Here is a 16,424-nt window from a genome sequence, read left to right as displayed (position 1 = left end):
ACTTACTATAGGTTTAGGATTAGGGTATGTTTTAGAGTTAGTTGCATGTAATTATGCAGAATTTACTATTATTACTATAGTAAGTATATATGTAACGTGTAACAAAAAAAACTCTAAAAAGTTGCAACTTACTTTAAAAAGTACCAAGCACTATACAAATAACTGAAATAAAAAGAAAACCTGAAAGAAAGAAAAACTAAAACTAATGATGAAAAAAACGAACTGAATATACAAAATAATAAATGAAATAAGGATAAAAGCTATAATAGTATATAAATAATTCTCAAATAACACTGTTTAATCCTAAACTTAGGTTGTGTTATAATGGAAAATATGCAAATTGGGACACTTGCCTGCAGAGTTTAGCACATGAACTACCTGAACCTGTTAATCAAGGTTTGGTTTCTGAGCAGGATTGCACACTCCTGGTGTAAAGTCTGAGTTTTGACTCAAAGGAACTTTAAAGGCTTTCCTGGAATGTTAAAGGTATGTTCTGCACTTTATAGTAGCTTCACGATTTGATGATTCTCCCTGATACGCATCACTCTACACTACAAACACAAAGATTTGTTTACTAGCCACAAATTACCGTGGTGACAGTAACCATGTATGTTCCCAAGTGCAGATTTAATCTTTAACAGACTGTGTGTGTCACGCCTTGCCGATGCTGATGATAAATGTTGTCTCTTCCTCATCACATAAGGGAAATTCCCCCATGATACAGCTCTCGGGTTGTATCATGCAAAGTCCCACTCTCCCTTCCCCTCTCACTCCTCCTCCTCCTGCTCCTCCTCTTCCTCTTGCTCTTCCTCTCACTCTCAATCAGGCATGCAACTGAAGAACCCACAGTATAATGACCGCGACTTCACCGAGCCGCCCACTTTCACTCAGCCGCTTATCAACACCTTCGCCATAGCTGGGTACAACGCCACCCTGAACTGCAGTGTGCGTGCCAACCCTAGGGTAAGTGACTGGCAGGACACTCTACTAGAAAGGTATGGGAAATTCAGATCATCTGGGATACTTTTTTTGCCATTGAGATGACTGTGAAAAAAATGTCCCTTTAAAAAGTGTGCTTTTGCCATTTTTTTTTTTTTTCAGACAGGTAGCCTAAGTCCATTTTCAACCGTTATTCATGCACACTTTAATTTAGATCAGAGGACATAAAGGCCCAGTTTACACCTGATATCACTTACTATGTGATTATATTACTGAATAAAACCATTAATATCCATGTGACACTGTGAGTTTGCTTTGGCTCCTCTTCACTAGTGCTGTCATCTGTTGTTTCCTGTGTATTCATACTATACTCCGTAACTGCTCTCAGCCTAAGGTGATCTGGATGAAAAACAAGATTCCCATCATAGACGACCCACGTTACCGCATGTTCAGCAACCAGGGTGTGTGTACGCTTGAGATCCGAAAGCCCAGCCCGTTTGATGGAGGTGTTTACACCTGCAAGGCTGTCAATGACCTCGGAGAGGGTCAGGTGGACTGCAAACTAGAGGTCAAAGGTTAGTCTGTGCGTTAATTTGATCATCAATATGGATATAGCTTCATAAGAATGCTCCTTTAAGGGTATACATGGCTAGTATAGTCATGAAGTGATTCAATAGGGAATATTACACCTGGTTTTTATTGAAGAGGGATGTTATAGGGATGGCCCTGATATACTTCATGCGAAATTGAAGAACGAACTGGTCATTTTGAACAAAATCAGAACAAATTTTTTTTACTTTGTTTGGAGTTTGTTTCAGGTGTTCAAAAGAGCTTGCCAAAGTGAACTTTCGAGAAAAGTTCACTCTGGCTGGTAAACACCTTCAATCGTACCATTGGTCCGTGGCGATTACTTAATACGTTGGTAGGTGTGGCTCTGGGGCTCCGCCTTCTTTGACATGGAAATCTTCTCTGGTTCATTTCGTCGAGGTCAGATGTACGCGAGTAAAACATGAACACACTGGAGAGCTGCAATTATGTTTAATACTGTAAAGCTGCTTTAAGGCAATACATTGTATTAAGTGGTTTATAAATAAGCATGACGTGACGATTGGAGTGGCGAATTGCAGAGCTCTATGATCAGATGCTTTAACTGCTGTTTTCTCACCGCTTTCATTTTTGTTGTACGTTTATTTTGTTATTGAGAGGAAGGTACGCAGCACGTTTTTATAAAGTCATCTAGATGACGTTACTGCGTTCACTAACAGAATACCACTACAAAGATATTTCAACCTTCTTTTTATGGATCCCTAAGTGAAGAACGATACGAAGTATATCGGGGCCTTTACTGTTGGGTAGAAAGCTGTTTGATTCTATACTGTAAGTGGTTTCAAAACTCAGTCGTTTTCAATGAGGTAACCAACAGAGCTTAAACAAAAGACTGAATGAGGAGCCTGAGAAGGGTTCATTTGCCTTCAAGAGCTTATAGCTTCATTTCCAACTTAAACACTGTTTTTACACCTAACCAATTAATGTGCACAAGATTGCAGCACTTTGGTCCACCATTGTTACAATTCCATTTATGAACAATGTCTCAATCTCTTCTGTGGATTCCAAGGGTAAGTACAGTGTTGGAACAATATGATAATATTGCTCTCATACATGGTCCATTTATGGTCCATATGACCATTTAAGTATTTTGTATTTGCAAAATCCATTGAATTTGCAACAGCATGCAGCCAATTCTAAATCAATTTCATCTCACCACTGCCACTGGACCACACATCCCATAATGCAACAGATTATAGAAAGCAGATTTACATGGTCACACCCATTGCACATTGTTTAGCAGGTCTGTGAAAAATCTTAGACCCGATAAAAACTCGGAAAACACCAATATTTGCATATTAGGGCCTATATCATGTGCTGCTGACATGTTTTCATACTCTGTCATACATTGCCATATTGCTGTGTTTCCCTCTTAGTAGACTGTGGTATGTCCTTTAACTCCTTCATGTTAAATCTGTAATGACTAAGTCAGCGATGGACCCTGAGGCACATATAACTCCTTCATGTAAACTTTGGGTTTAATCCGTATTTTCTTTTCTCCCCCAGTCATCACTCAGGAATAGTTACTGTGTTGTTCTCATTCAAGGTAAGCTTTCATATGGTTTCGGGCATATGAAGCTTATTTTTTCATTCATTCTGCATCCCTTGCTTGCCAATAATTCTGCGTATGCTCTTTGCTGGTGTGTAATGCTCTAGAATTTGAGAATTATATTCCTGAATCAAGAATGTTTTACAGGATTCTACAAGAACTCCAAGAACCAGTTTAAGGTTCTATAGGACAACTGGGTGAATGCGATTTCACCAAGCGCAACATGTTCCTGGATCAACATCTTTGTTGATCCTGGGACAACATTCCAATCAACCAATCAGATTTGAGGAACAAGTTTACTGTTAATGTCAAGTGTAGGCTTACAACCAGGGTTAGGTGCTTCTACATCAGTGTTATTCACTCACTATTTCCCTCTGATTTAAGGAATAACATGTGTAGAGTTAGGTTTAGGGGTAGGGACAGGATTAGGACTCAATTTTTGGACAGGAATGTTGCTCCAGGATCAACAAATTATATTGATCCAGGAACATGTCTTAGTGGAATCGTGGTGACCAGGAAAACTGCTCTGTTCATACAGAATTTATACCTTGCATGCTTTTGACAGTCAACCAGTGTTGGGGAATGTTACTTTTAAAAGTTAGAATTTGGTGCTAATCATTTTAAAAATAATTATGAATTCTTTTATAAATTACTTTTTTCTCAACAGCATCTAACTGAGACTCTTTCTCCTCCAGAATGGAAGAACTATGCTTGGCTTGCAGGCATTTTTTTTATACTGGAAATAGGATGTTCTACTTTAAGTGTTCATCCACCCAACATAGTTTGCATGCAATGACACATAGTTTATACCTTTTAAAGTGGCATATTTACCAATACCAGCACTATATAAGTTTTAAAACCCTAAATGTTGGTCTAGGTGGGAAAAAAATGTTTGCGCTCTATACGTCAATGAAGCATGACACACTCCTTAGACCAATATCCATCATGCTCACAATACATGTGCACCATTTCTCCCTATTTCTCCCAACAAGCCTAAGAGAAGGGATTTCAAATGTACATTATTAAATAAAAAAGTAATGTGTATTAATTACTTGACAAAATAAATGTAACAAGTAACAGATACTTTACTCATTACATGAAACCATATTGTAAACTTGCTAAAGTAAAATCCTAGTAATTTTAGACACAGGAATTGCCACAAAATGGGATGTTACCCCTTTTACTCTTGAGACATTCTTCTGCAGATGCTTTCACTGTGAACCTACATGTATGCTTTGTATATTTATAACGATGGTAATTTGCATATGCAGCTTAATTTATAGCACATTCAACCAACTGCTCATGCAGCTCAACATGCTACAGCAAGCAAAGATAAGACATGCAATGATGAAATGTGATATGAGCGCCTGAATAGCTGCAAAAGCTTGCAGAGATTTGATTGTACTCACTGCCTCAACATTTTTGCTTCACCTGCCAAACACTGACAAATTCCTGTCCTGATTTTACTGTCTTCCTTTTCTTCTTGTCTGTCTCTACCTCTTCTCTCTGTATACAGTGGTTACAAAAGGTTTTTGGACGCTTAAGTCACACTTAAAAATGGCTGAATGTCAATGCATTAGGGTCATGCTTAAGTATATATTTTTGTAATAAGTAAAAGTGTTGATGTTCAGGCTTTTAACTTCACTTTTCTGAGACTTTTTTCTGTATCAATACAATGCCGGATGTTTTGAATCAGTTCTCCTCAAGTTCACACAGGTGTCTTGGTAAACAACCGTCTACATTTTGAACAATTCATCTATTGTTTTATCATTTGAAACCTTAGGAACTTCTTTTAATGAAACGTTCTGCTTAAGAAGTGTGTGTGGGCGGTCTTTCTTTAAAATAAATGGCACTAGGTTTGATATTTTATATAATACAAAGACTTTCAGACATTTTTAAGTATGTCTTATGGCCACTGTATGTTGTGAAGAACACGTATGTATTTCGTAGTATCATAGTTTTCAGTGTCATCTCTCTGACTCTATCATTCCCCTCTTTCAGGAGGTTTTACGTTCTTTGAGCTGATGAAGCGAGGCGTTCCCTTACACCTCATTGATAAGTACATGAACGAGTCTAAGACCTCAGAGAAATCCGAGTCAGAGAAGAAGGGATCCAACTGAAGGCTGATTCACCCAATGATTACCCAGAAATCCCTGTCACTACTACAAATAATTGCATATGTGTCTTTGGCATGGTATGCTTTGTTCAGACATGGATCTATAGTTAGAAAGTCTGCGCCTGTCACTGTGAAATCATGTAAAGCTGTGTTTTAAGAATTGCCACTGAAACTCAGATGCATGCCTTTAGTAAACTGGATTGTAGCTTCCAAGTATACCACAAATAGACATTTTATTGTGAAAGACATTGAGCAGTCAGTTACAGATACAGTATGATGATGCAGTTCATTTACGTTTTTCTGGGTTTGGTAGACGAGGGTGGTCCAAAGTCTGGGTTTTGCCGTTTCTGTCTTTCTTTTCCTTTCTTTTTCTGCCTGTTTGACTTTACCCCTGAGTTTTTCAACCCCTTTCCATCATTCTCTAATGAATCTACTGAAATCCACTTAGATTAGCAATGCCAATACTGTGCAACTGGCAGATCAGACAGTTAAGTCAGTGTCAGGGAGACAGGTTTGTCGAAGGTTGCTTGATAGTACATGCCAATGTTCATTTTAGCATGACAGTTGAATAAATGTCTCTATATGAATTTTTTTCTGTTTCTTTCTTATTTGAAAAATGTTCTGCAATATAGCTTTGCTCCATTCTCCATTATGCATAATTGCAAATTTTATTTTAGCTAATTTTGGGCTTGTTTGTTTGTCTTGCTAGATTTGACAACACTGTTCTTTTGGCACAAACTATGTTTTATTTATCAATCTATAGTGCATCTCCGTCTCTATTTTGGGTTTAAATCATTTCTAAATATTAATTTAATAAAAATGCATCCCTTTTCTTTTGTAACCTTTAGGTAACCATTAGGAAATTCACTGAAAAAAATATTGTTGGTTTAACTTAAAAAAAATTAAGTTACCTGGTTGCCTTAAAAAGGTGAGTTCATTAAAATAAAACATTTGAGTTAATACAATGAAGGAGATTGGTTTAATCAAAAGAAACTCAAAATAATAGGTCCTAAATTGTAATTAGTGCATGAAATGTCCAACATCCCACATTCCCCCCTCCCCCCGGTTAATTAAATGCATCATCCGGGTATTTAAAGGGCACTTTAAATGTGTAAAGACAAAAAGGCATAGTGCATATGTACATAAATTGGGGCACACCTAAAACCTTGTAAAATTGTGTTTGAGATTTAACATAAACATCTTTAACACAGTGATAAGGTATTATATATGGATATATATATATATACAGTGAGGAAAATAAGTATTTGAACACCCTGCTATTTTGCAAGTTCTCCCACTTAGAAATCATGGAGGGGTCTGAAATTGTCATCGTAGGTGCATGTCCACTGTGAGAGACATAATCTAAAAAAAAAAAAATCCAGAAATCACAATGTATGATTTTTTAACTATTTATTTGTATGATACAGCTGCAAATAAGTATTTGAACACCTGAGAAAATCAATGTTAATATTTGGTACAGTAGCCTTTGCAATTACAGAGGTCAAACGTTTCCTGTAGTTTTTCACCAGGTTTGCACACACTGCAGGAGGGATTTTGGCCCACTCCTCCACACAGATCTTCTCTAGATCAGTCAGGTTTCTGGGCTGTCGCTGAGAAACACGGAGTTTGAGCTCCCTCCAAAGATTCTCTATTGGGTTTAGGTCTGGAGACTGGCTAGGCCACGCCAGAACCTTGATATGCTTCTTACAGAGCCACTCCTTGGTTATCCTGGCTGTGTGCTTCGGGTCATTGTCATGTTGGAAGACCCAGCCTCGACCCATCTTCAATGCTCTAACTGAGGGAAGGAGGTTGTTCCCCAAAATCTCGCAATACATGGCCCCGCTCATCCTCTCCTTAATACAGTGCAGTCGCCCTGTCCCATGTGCAGAAAAACACCCCCAAAGCATGATGCTACCACCCCCATGCTTCACAGTAGGGATGGTGTTCTTGGGATGGTACTCATCATTCTTCTTCCTCCAAACACGTTTAGTGGAATTATGACCAAAAAGTTTTTTCGACTTTCTCCCATGACTCCTCTGGATCATCCAAATGGTCATTGGCAAACTTAAGACGGGCCTTGACGTGCTGGTTTAAGCAGGGGAACCTTCCGTGCCATACATGATTTCAAACCATGACGTCTTAGTGTATTACCAACAGTAACCTTGGAAACGGTGGTCCCAGCTCTTTTCAGGTCATTGACCAGCTCCTCCCGTGTAGTTCTGGGCTGATTTCTCACCTTTCTTAGGATCATTGAGACCCCACGAGGTGAGATCTTGCATGGAGCCCCAGTCCGAGGGAGATTGACAGTCATGTTTAGCTTCTTCCATTTTCTAATGATTGCTCCAACAGTGGACCTTTTTTCACCAAGCTGCTTGGCAATTTCCCCGTAGCCCTTTCCAGCCTTGTGGAGGTGTACAATTTTGTCTCTAGTGTCTTTGGACAGCTCTTTGGTCTTGGCCATGTTAGTAGTTGGATTCTTACTGATTGTATGGGGTGGACAGGTGTCTTTATGCAGCTAACGACCTCAAACAGGTGCATCTAATTTAGGATAATAAATGGAGTGGAGGTGGACATTTTAAAGGCAGACTAACAGGTCTTTGAGGGTTAGAATTCTAGCTGATAGACAGGTGTTCAAATACTTATTTGCAGCTGTATCATACAAATAAATAGTTAAAAAATCATATATTGTGATTTCTGGATTTTTTTTTTTTTTGATTATGTCTCTCACAGTGGACATGCACCTACGATGACAATTTCAGACCCCTCCATGATTTCCAAGTGGGAGAACTTGCAAAATAGCAGGGTGTTCAAATACTTATTTTCCTCACTGTATATATATATATATATATATATATATATATATATACATACATACAGGTATTATTTATGGTTTGTTACTGTTCTGTCCGATAGTGATGCGAAATGAATGAAAAACGCTAAAGCAGTGTATTGTTGCTATTGTTAACAAAACAATTTGTGACTCTTTGTTAGCATCTATTTATCGCCAGGTGAAAACTGTAATCAAACTTTTGTGGTTACTCCATTGAAACCCCTATAATTAAATTACAACAAAACAAAAATCCTCTTCAACTTTTTTTTGTTTTAATTTCTTTTGGCAGGGCTCAAGCCTTAATTTGGGTCAGATCTATGATTTACACTCGAATCAGTGTTATTTCAGTAATATTTATATACCATGGTAGTTATTAATATTTTGCATTAGCTTTTATTTTTATATTGCTGTATATGTGCTTTTGTCATTTCTATTAGTTCTTTTTTATTTGCAGCTAAATAAAACATTGAAACATTTATGTAAGTTTTAGTAATTCGATTTAAGCCAAAATTAGAAATGTTGCCTTTGCAACTAACCGAAATAAGTTTAAGTTTTTCATCTAATAATATTTATATTTGATTTCAGCTTATTTCAACAAGAGAAAACGATTTTAATAGATTAAGTTAATAACAACAAGACTGCCTGGTAATGTAAATCCGAACATCAACATCTGCGCCCCTGTTGGTCAGACGCGATACCGCATCCGTTCAAATTTCCCGGCTGTGTGTGTCCTCTTCCGGACCGCAGTTTCCTGCACCTCTATGTTTATCTGCTCTCAACTATTAGGAACGGAGGAGCCTGTCGGTTCCGCTCATCAAAAATGACTCTCCACACGTAACCACCGCAAGCTAATGTCGTCTTCTATGTGGTCACCTGGGGATTAGGACCAAAACATTGCATTGACCCTGCCAAAAGAGCGATCATAATGTGCGCGTGTCCGGAGCCGCTGTCTGCGGTCCAGCTCAAGCGACTGGAGGAACACAAGTACAGCGCGGCCGGACGCTCTCTCTTCGAACCGCCCTGCCAGATATACTGGAACTGGCTGGTCCAGCAGGTCCCGATATGGGTCGCGCCGAACACCTTGACCATCATTGGACTCCTCATTAACATCTTAACGACGGTCATTCTCGTGTATTACAGCCCCACGGCCACGGAGGAGGTGAGTTCAGTTCAGGCGCGAGCGAAACTTTGAGTGACAGCGTTACGTGTTTCGTTCTATTTAAATGCCCTGGCTGGCCACGTCAGTTTTAAAAATAAACACTCACATTTTAGGATTGCATTGCTTTCGGTGGTGCTGAACGAAGACTATAAATACACAAATAACGTTTCGTGGTTTCGTGTTTGTGCATTTTTTGGCCACTATCTCTTGTAGCACATTGGGTTATCGATTCACGTTAACTGATGTAGGCTATTATGAAACTGGGTTACACTTTATCTTAAGTTGACGTTGTTACAGTGTTTTGTAACACAAATAAGTACTGAGTAATATTAGTTAACTACATGTACTTACTATAGGTGTGAGATTAGGGTTTGGTTTAAGGTTAGTTACTTGTAACTATCTATAATTCACTGTTATTACTACTATAGTAAGTACATGCAACATGTTACTACCTTAAAATAAAGTGTTGCGTGCTTGTGGAAGGCATTGTAAGCAGCTTTATCAGATTTATTGACTGTGAAGGCCATGCAGATCATTGTTTGTTATTTTAGCTGTTGACCCTCTCTATCTGATTCCTGGCTGCACTGCGACCACATGTCACAGTACCCTGTGCCATATTTCCAGAATCATAGACTATAGTCCACTGGCAAAGTCCAGATTCCTCTGTTTATTGCTATGCAGTTTTGGAGATTGCTGTTGAATGCACAACTTTAACCCACCTGTTGCCAGGATAGAACATAGATAAAGGGAGTGAACTTTGACCCGGAGACAAACTCATTGGTCAGGTCGCCCAAAGTAGTCATATAATTAATGTCATAATCATATATTATAATTAAACAATATTGCATGAGCAAGAGCTGCTGTATTGAATATTAGCACAAGGCCAAGCCACAACTGTGATGATATTCACTAGTTATGAGTGTGATGTTGCTTTTATCACGGGTCTGTAAGATTTTTTAAGTAATTGATGCTTTTATCAGCAAAAGTGACGGTTAAACCTTTCTAAGGTTAAAAAATTTATATATATTTAAAATAAACGCTGTTCTTTTGAACTTTTCTATTTTTTTAAATCAAAGAATCCTGAAAAAAAAGGTATCTGGGTTTTTCCACTAAAAATATTAAGCAACGCAACCATTTTTAACACGGATAATATTAAGAAAAGTTTTTTGAGCACCAAATCTGCATATATTAAAATGATTACTGAAAGATCATCTGAGTAATGATGCTGAGTAATGAAACAGGCCTAAACTACATTCAAAATATACTCAAATTGAAAATTTCACTCTATTTTTGATCAAATAATTGCAGACTTGGTCAGCATATTAGACTTCTTTCTAAAACATAAAAAAAAATCATACCAGCCCCAAACGCTTGAACAGTAGTGTAAGTGTTGCTTAACACCAAAAGGCATGTCAGATAATACACATATCACATTTAATTTGACAACCACGTACAGTGCATCATCTCCAATTACTATAGTATGATGTAAACTATCAGTATTGTCTAGTATCAGAAACAATATAATATAAATTATACTGTACTGTATGTCCTTATTCATGTAACTGCATAGGCCTGACATTGAGTTGTGTGTCCTTTTCTCTTAACAACAATCACATCCAAAGTCACAGACTTAACAGGGAGAATTTAATACATTAAAGGCCTTCAAGAGATTTTTGAATGAAAAGTACTGAAGTGATGGATCTGAAACACACAGGGGATTTATTCTGTTTTGTGATTGTGCAGTGAAACCAGATGGCCTGCATGTAGGCTCTCTGGGAAATCGACCCTGTAGGCCACATGGACCTTTGCCCATATCCGACTATTACACTTACACACACACACGCAACCCTTGATTTAAACGACTTGTACATAGTCTTCTCGTTTCGCATTATTCATGTTTATGGGTCTTTTCAAAGCACTCCACAATGTCATATTGGTTACTCATGGTCTTTATATGGCATTTTTTTCAACCTTTATCTCTGATTATTACACCTGTTACTCTATTACACCCACGTTAATATGCTAAATCTTATATGTTTTAGAGGTATGAATGAATAATAGGGAAAATGATTCCTAGATAAGCAAGAAACAGAGCATTAAAGCAAACAATCTAGGGCAGACAATTACGCCCGTCTACTTTAAGGATTTAAATCATTTCACATCTGTACAGATTCTTTCCTTCATATTATTTGATTATTCTCACTCTGCTTAGTATGTATGGCTGAAGTGCTTCTTTCACAATTCGCTTCTTGGCAAATGAAATTATGGCAAAATAGTGGAGATAACTGTGTTAAAGGAAAGAAGATAAAAAAAAAAAAAAAGCTCTTTTGTGTCCATGTTTGCTAACCTTGATTAGTTTTATTTTCAGTCTTGCATAAAATAATACAAACCATCCATATCAGTTAGAGGTCAAAGATTAGTTTGAGGGTTTGTTTTCTCTCTTGCCATAAGATATCTGCAAGCTTGAGTGGTTGAATGTAAGAAACTGCAGATAAATGAACATTCAATGTCATTTGGAAAAATGATCATGCCTCATTGGCGTTAATTGAGTCAAACAAGAACAACCAGGTTTTCAAAATGCTCATTTGTTCAGTTAACGTTTGGCCTGGCCTTTATTTTGTTCCTTAATATCTACCGTTTTTAGGCTCCAGGTTGGGCTTTTATTCTCAGCGCCTTAGGTCTCTTCATCTACCAATCGCTGGACGCCATTGATGGAAAGCAGGCCAGACGGACCAATAGCAGCTCAGCTCTTGGGGAGCTCTTTGACCATGGCTGTGACGCAGTTTCAACAGGTATAACCAGCCAGACAACCTTTCGTACTTTAGTTATGAGTAATATTTAGTAGTGCTTTCTCAGGCAACCATCAGTATTACTATTGTTTATAATTACAGTTAGTGCTTTGAAGGGGGGTCAATTATTGTTTACAATATTAATATTGAATATTGGTTAATATTTTCATTGATTAGCAGTAGATTTAGGCTGTTTGTTGTGTATTTACATCTGTACATATTAACAGCATTCTAATTGGATTGCTCTCTTAGTGTTTGTTGCCGTGGGAACGTGTATATCCTGTGGGATCGGCGCTCACCCTAACTGGATGTTTTTTTGTGGCTTTGTGGGCATGTTCATGTTTTTCTGCGCGCACTGGCAGACGTACGTGTCTGGAACACTCCGCTTCGGATTGTGAGTGCAGCTGTTCATGGCTTATTCGACTGAATTCATTAAACCTGTCTGTGTTTTTTTTTTAAAACTGTGTTTTATTGTTGAACGGTTTCTGCAGGGTTGACGTGACAGAGGTCCAGATTGCTATTGTGATCATGTATATCATGACAGCTTTCGGAGGAGTGAGTCTTTGGGAGACTAGGGTACGTCATTTACCTTCTTTAACAGAGTTCTCTAACAGACAGACCTCTGAGTGTCTGTCTCATAACATTGATAAATTCACTCCCATTATAATCACTGAAACAGTCTAGCCAGTCTGGCCAGTCACAACATGATTTCAAATGAAAAACAGATGTCTATGACTTGCAGAGTGACTTATTTTCCCCGTAAGTCTGAAATAATATGATTTTACTTACAAGTATAATTTTGTGAGAATTGACTGCTAGTTTATTTGATATATATTTAAGTAACTTCTGACTGTTACATCAAAGTCAGCTTATGTTTCTGGCCTACTAATTTAAAATCAATCAATTAAAAAGTTTAGCAAACCATATGCATACTAGGGCTGTGCCAATACAATCATCAATATACTATATAGATCAATATATAAATAATTTTTCCTCATGCATGAATTCACATTTTTTTATTAATAATTTTTAATTATTCAGAACACTAAACATAATAATAAATAAAATCTAGGTAAATATAATATGAATCTATCAATTATAATTATTGATATTATTATAATGTTAGTATTGTGAATAAACATGTAAATAAATAAAAGCTCATATTTATATTATATTTATATCATATCTACATAAATGTATTTAAATATAATAATATAAATATTTTATTTATTTACTTGTTTATTCACAATAATAAAAAGATACATATAAAATCACATCTTTTTATTAGTAGTATTGGTTTACAAGTTTATTCTCAATACTAATATTATAATAATAAAAATTATACATTTAGGTAAATATGATATAATGTAATTTATCATGTCTGTTTATTAATAGTTTTTATTAACATTATGCACAATGCTAATATAATAATACATATAATTTAATATAACCTCAGTTGCAGTGTGACATGCAATTGTGTGCTTCCAGTGTTCACGTGGTTTCATATAATTCTTTTAAAAGTGTTCAGACTATAATATATTACATTTTATAGATCATTTACAAAAAAAAGACTGAATCATGACAGAGCCCCCTTTCTGAGTGTGTTCTTAAAGTAGACCTTCTGTCTTTTGCTCTCTGCCTCCTGTCTGAAGACAGACTGTGAAAAGGTAAATGTAGGTAAAAACTGCTTCCATGGCTACCAGTCACCCATAGACATTATTTTGCCAAAAAAAAAAAAAGCAGAAAACAGCAGATGATTTCAACACGCACATCAGTCTTTTCGAACCTCCCTATTCTAAAGCGTACTCAGAGCTTCAGCTTCACCCTTCCCAGCATCCCTGCTCACATGACTCACGAACTAACGGCTATTCTCATAATATATATATATTCTCATATGTTTCACCCAGTTGCCGGTTCTTGGTGTGAATTTGCAAACCTTTCCAATTCTCGGCATCATCGGCGGGTTCCTGTATTCAACCTATAACTACTTCTACATCATCCTGAATGGTGGCGTGGGCAAGAACGGCTCAACCGTTGCAGTAAGTGCACTCCAGCAGTGCATGGGTCATTGAAGTCTTTGTTCTTTAAAAGCATTGGTTCCTATTGCGGTCCTGTTTTTTCTACAGATAATTATTTATAATGATAACTCATTTTCAAGGTTTAACATAATGCAAAAAAAAAGTAAAGAAAAGTGGTGTTTGTAACTTTAACAGTGCACGTCTTCCTCAGGACACCAGTGTGTTGTCTCCTGGTCTACACATCGGTCTCATCCTCACTCTGGCCTTCATCATCTTTAAAAAGTCCTCCAGTCAGCTTTTCGAGCACCACCCTTGCCTTTATGTTCTTACATTTGGCATGGTGATCGCCAAGATCTCAAATAAGCTGGTGGTGAGTGTTTCTCATGTAGCTGGTGCCTACATGAGCTTCATCCTGTTCTTAAACAGTTATCCAAAACTAGGTGTTTTCAGGTATGATTTGCTCTACAGGTGGCCCACATGACCAAGAGTGAGCTTCATCTTCAGGACACAGCCTTCATTGGTCCTGGACTCCTCTTCCTAAATCAGTATTTCAACAGCTTTATTGATGAACACATCGTACTTTGGATCGCCATGGTGAGCCGGAACCATTAGCGGGTCGAACCTTCAGTGTAGCAATTCAGTTTAACTGCCTCAGTGTTTTTTCAAGTTTTCGAACATACTATAAAGCTTTATGGTTTCTAACCAATGTATTTTATGAGCAAATTATGGAAGCTTTTTTCTGCCACAGAATAAAAAATTAAAAAAATGTATCTGCATTTTCAGATATAAACTTTTTTTCCAGAATTCAAACTTCACAACACGCAATTGCAAGTTTATGTCTCACAATTCTGAGAAAGTCAGACTTATTTTTTTTTATTCCGTAGCAGAAACAAGCTTCCATATCAAATAGCATTGGAGTCAAAACTAAACAAGCCTGTCTTATCTCAATCACCGTTGTTTAGGTGTTGTCCCTGGTGGATTTGGTGCGTTACTGCATGAGCCTATGCCTGCAAATCGCCTCCCACCTACGAATCCGGGTTTTCAGCATCACCCCACAGGGCCACACCCACAGAGACTGACAATTTGCCCGGCGGGAGGAGGAAGCGGGACCTAAGAATGAAGACGTCGTCCCGCTTCTCAAGCTAGAGCAGGAGAACCCCACCAACCAAAACCGCAACGGCCTTGACAGTGTGACCACCAGAAACTAACAGAACTGAACGTTTTGCCAGGTTTGACCAGACCATCTTGAGTAAGAACAGCTCGTGTTGTTTTTCCACACTAATGTACACTAGAATAACTCACTGGATCAAAAGAAAAAGTTTAGACACAACGAAATGTACAAAACATGGCCTCAGGGCCGGAGCGTCACTTAGCCAAGTTCAAGTTTTCTGTTGCCTTGAAATGGTTCATTCTGTGCTGGAACGAACTATAGATTATTATTATTTCAAAGGATACATTGGAAATTGTTGGGAAATCAAATAATCATTCACTAAAGATGAATTGGCCAAAAAGTTGACATGGCCGAAATATTTCTAATCCAAAGCATTTGGTCAAAGACCAAAAACAATTATCGAAAATAGCCCAAAAATAATTAATGGGGGAAAACATTTTTGTCTCACTGTAGTATTCATCAGAATAGATTTGCATTTGTTTTTTTGGGTTTGATCATGTTTGTCAATTTTAAACAAAAAAAAGGGAAGCTACAACTGCAGTTTGGGCAATCAATTAACAATCTTCCGCGTCTTTTTTAAACTAAGCCCGTTTTCTACATCATATAATATCCGTAATTTCATTTAGACACATTTTATACTTCTGATCTTGGTAAAGTACAAAAGAAAAAAGTATTACAAATTTCGTTATTGTATTTAAGACCTCATATAGTCGACAAACTGCCAATGGTTTACATCACAGAACCTTTTTACCGTTTAGGATTTTTACCGTCATTAGAAAAGCAGCTATTTGTAGATCTTGCGAGACTTTGCATAAAAAAAATCCAGAAATAAACTTTGCCCAAACAGCCATTGTAGCTTTAAGAAGTAAAAGTAAACTTTTTGTGATTGTCCAGTGATTACAGTGTATGTATTTATTTTAATAATGTGACTGAATTTAGTGTGAAATTAAGTCAAGCCTGTTTAAAACAAAAATAATAATTGAAAGAACTTAATTGTCAAGGATTGTGGCTGTGTGTTAAAAAACAGGGACAAGGATTTTTTGGAGGGGGGTTTAGAGGGATTTGGGGGGGGTGTTGATCCTCTGTGCCCGTTTTATGATGCACTATATCTCTGCCTGCTTAGAATCATCTCCTCCCAAAGGGCTAATAAAAACAATAAATTGTGTGTGATTTGAATAGAACACCGTCTAAAGTCATTTCCTCGTTCTGAAAGCAAGAAGCAGTGACACGCAACACCTAAAAAAGTG

General features: G+C 37.3%; 2 protein-coding genes across 7 annotated transcripts in view; both read left to right on the top strand.

Moving 5' to 3' along the window:
- Positions 1–5,797, top strand: part of mybpc1 (myosin binding protein C1) — a 35,031-nt gene extending 29,234 nt beyond the window's left edge. For 4 of the 6 annotated variants that reach the window (XM_084406686.1, XM_084406687.1, XM_084406683.1 and 1 more), the window contains 3 exons: positions 704–963; positions 1,328–1,514; positions 5,096–5,797. In XM_084406686.1, coding sequence (XP_084262812.1) covers positions 704–963; positions 1,328–1,514; positions 5,096–5,214 — 566 coding nt within the window. In that variant the 3' untranslated portion in view covers positions 5,215–5,797. The remainder of the gene's footprint in view (positions 1–703; positions 964–1,327; positions 1,515–5,095) is intronic. The other 2 variants (XM_084406685.1, XM_084406684.1) reach the window with 1 other exon arrangement.
- Positions 5,798–8,768: 2,971 nt separating this feature from the next.
- Positions 8,769–16,358, top strand: chpt1 (choline phosphotransferase 1). Its single transcript, XM_084407832.1, has 8 exons — positions 8,769–9,199; positions 11,844–11,991; positions 12,241–12,382; positions 12,480–12,564; positions 13,896–14,027; positions 14,218–14,376; positions 14,475–14,600; positions 14,969–16,358. The coding sequence occupies exons 1-8, from the start codon at positions 8,966–8,968 to the stop codon at positions 15,083–15,085; spliced, it is 1,143 nt and encodes a 380-aa protein (XP_084263958.1). The 5' UTR covers positions 8,769–8,965; the 3' UTR covers positions 15,086–16,358.
- The last annotated feature ends 66 nt before the right edge of the window (positions 16,359–16,424 follow it).

The sequence above is a fragment of the Rutilus rutilus genome (assembly GCF_951802725.1).
Source record: "Rutilus rutilus genome assembly, chromosome: 4".
Lineage (NCBI taxonomy): Eukaryota > Metazoa > Chordata > Actinopteri > Cypriniformes > Leuciscidae > Rutilus > Rutilus rutilus.
The sequence above is the reverse complement of the archived record's forward strand: the minus strand, read 5'-3'. Positions and strand labels throughout refer to the sequence as shown.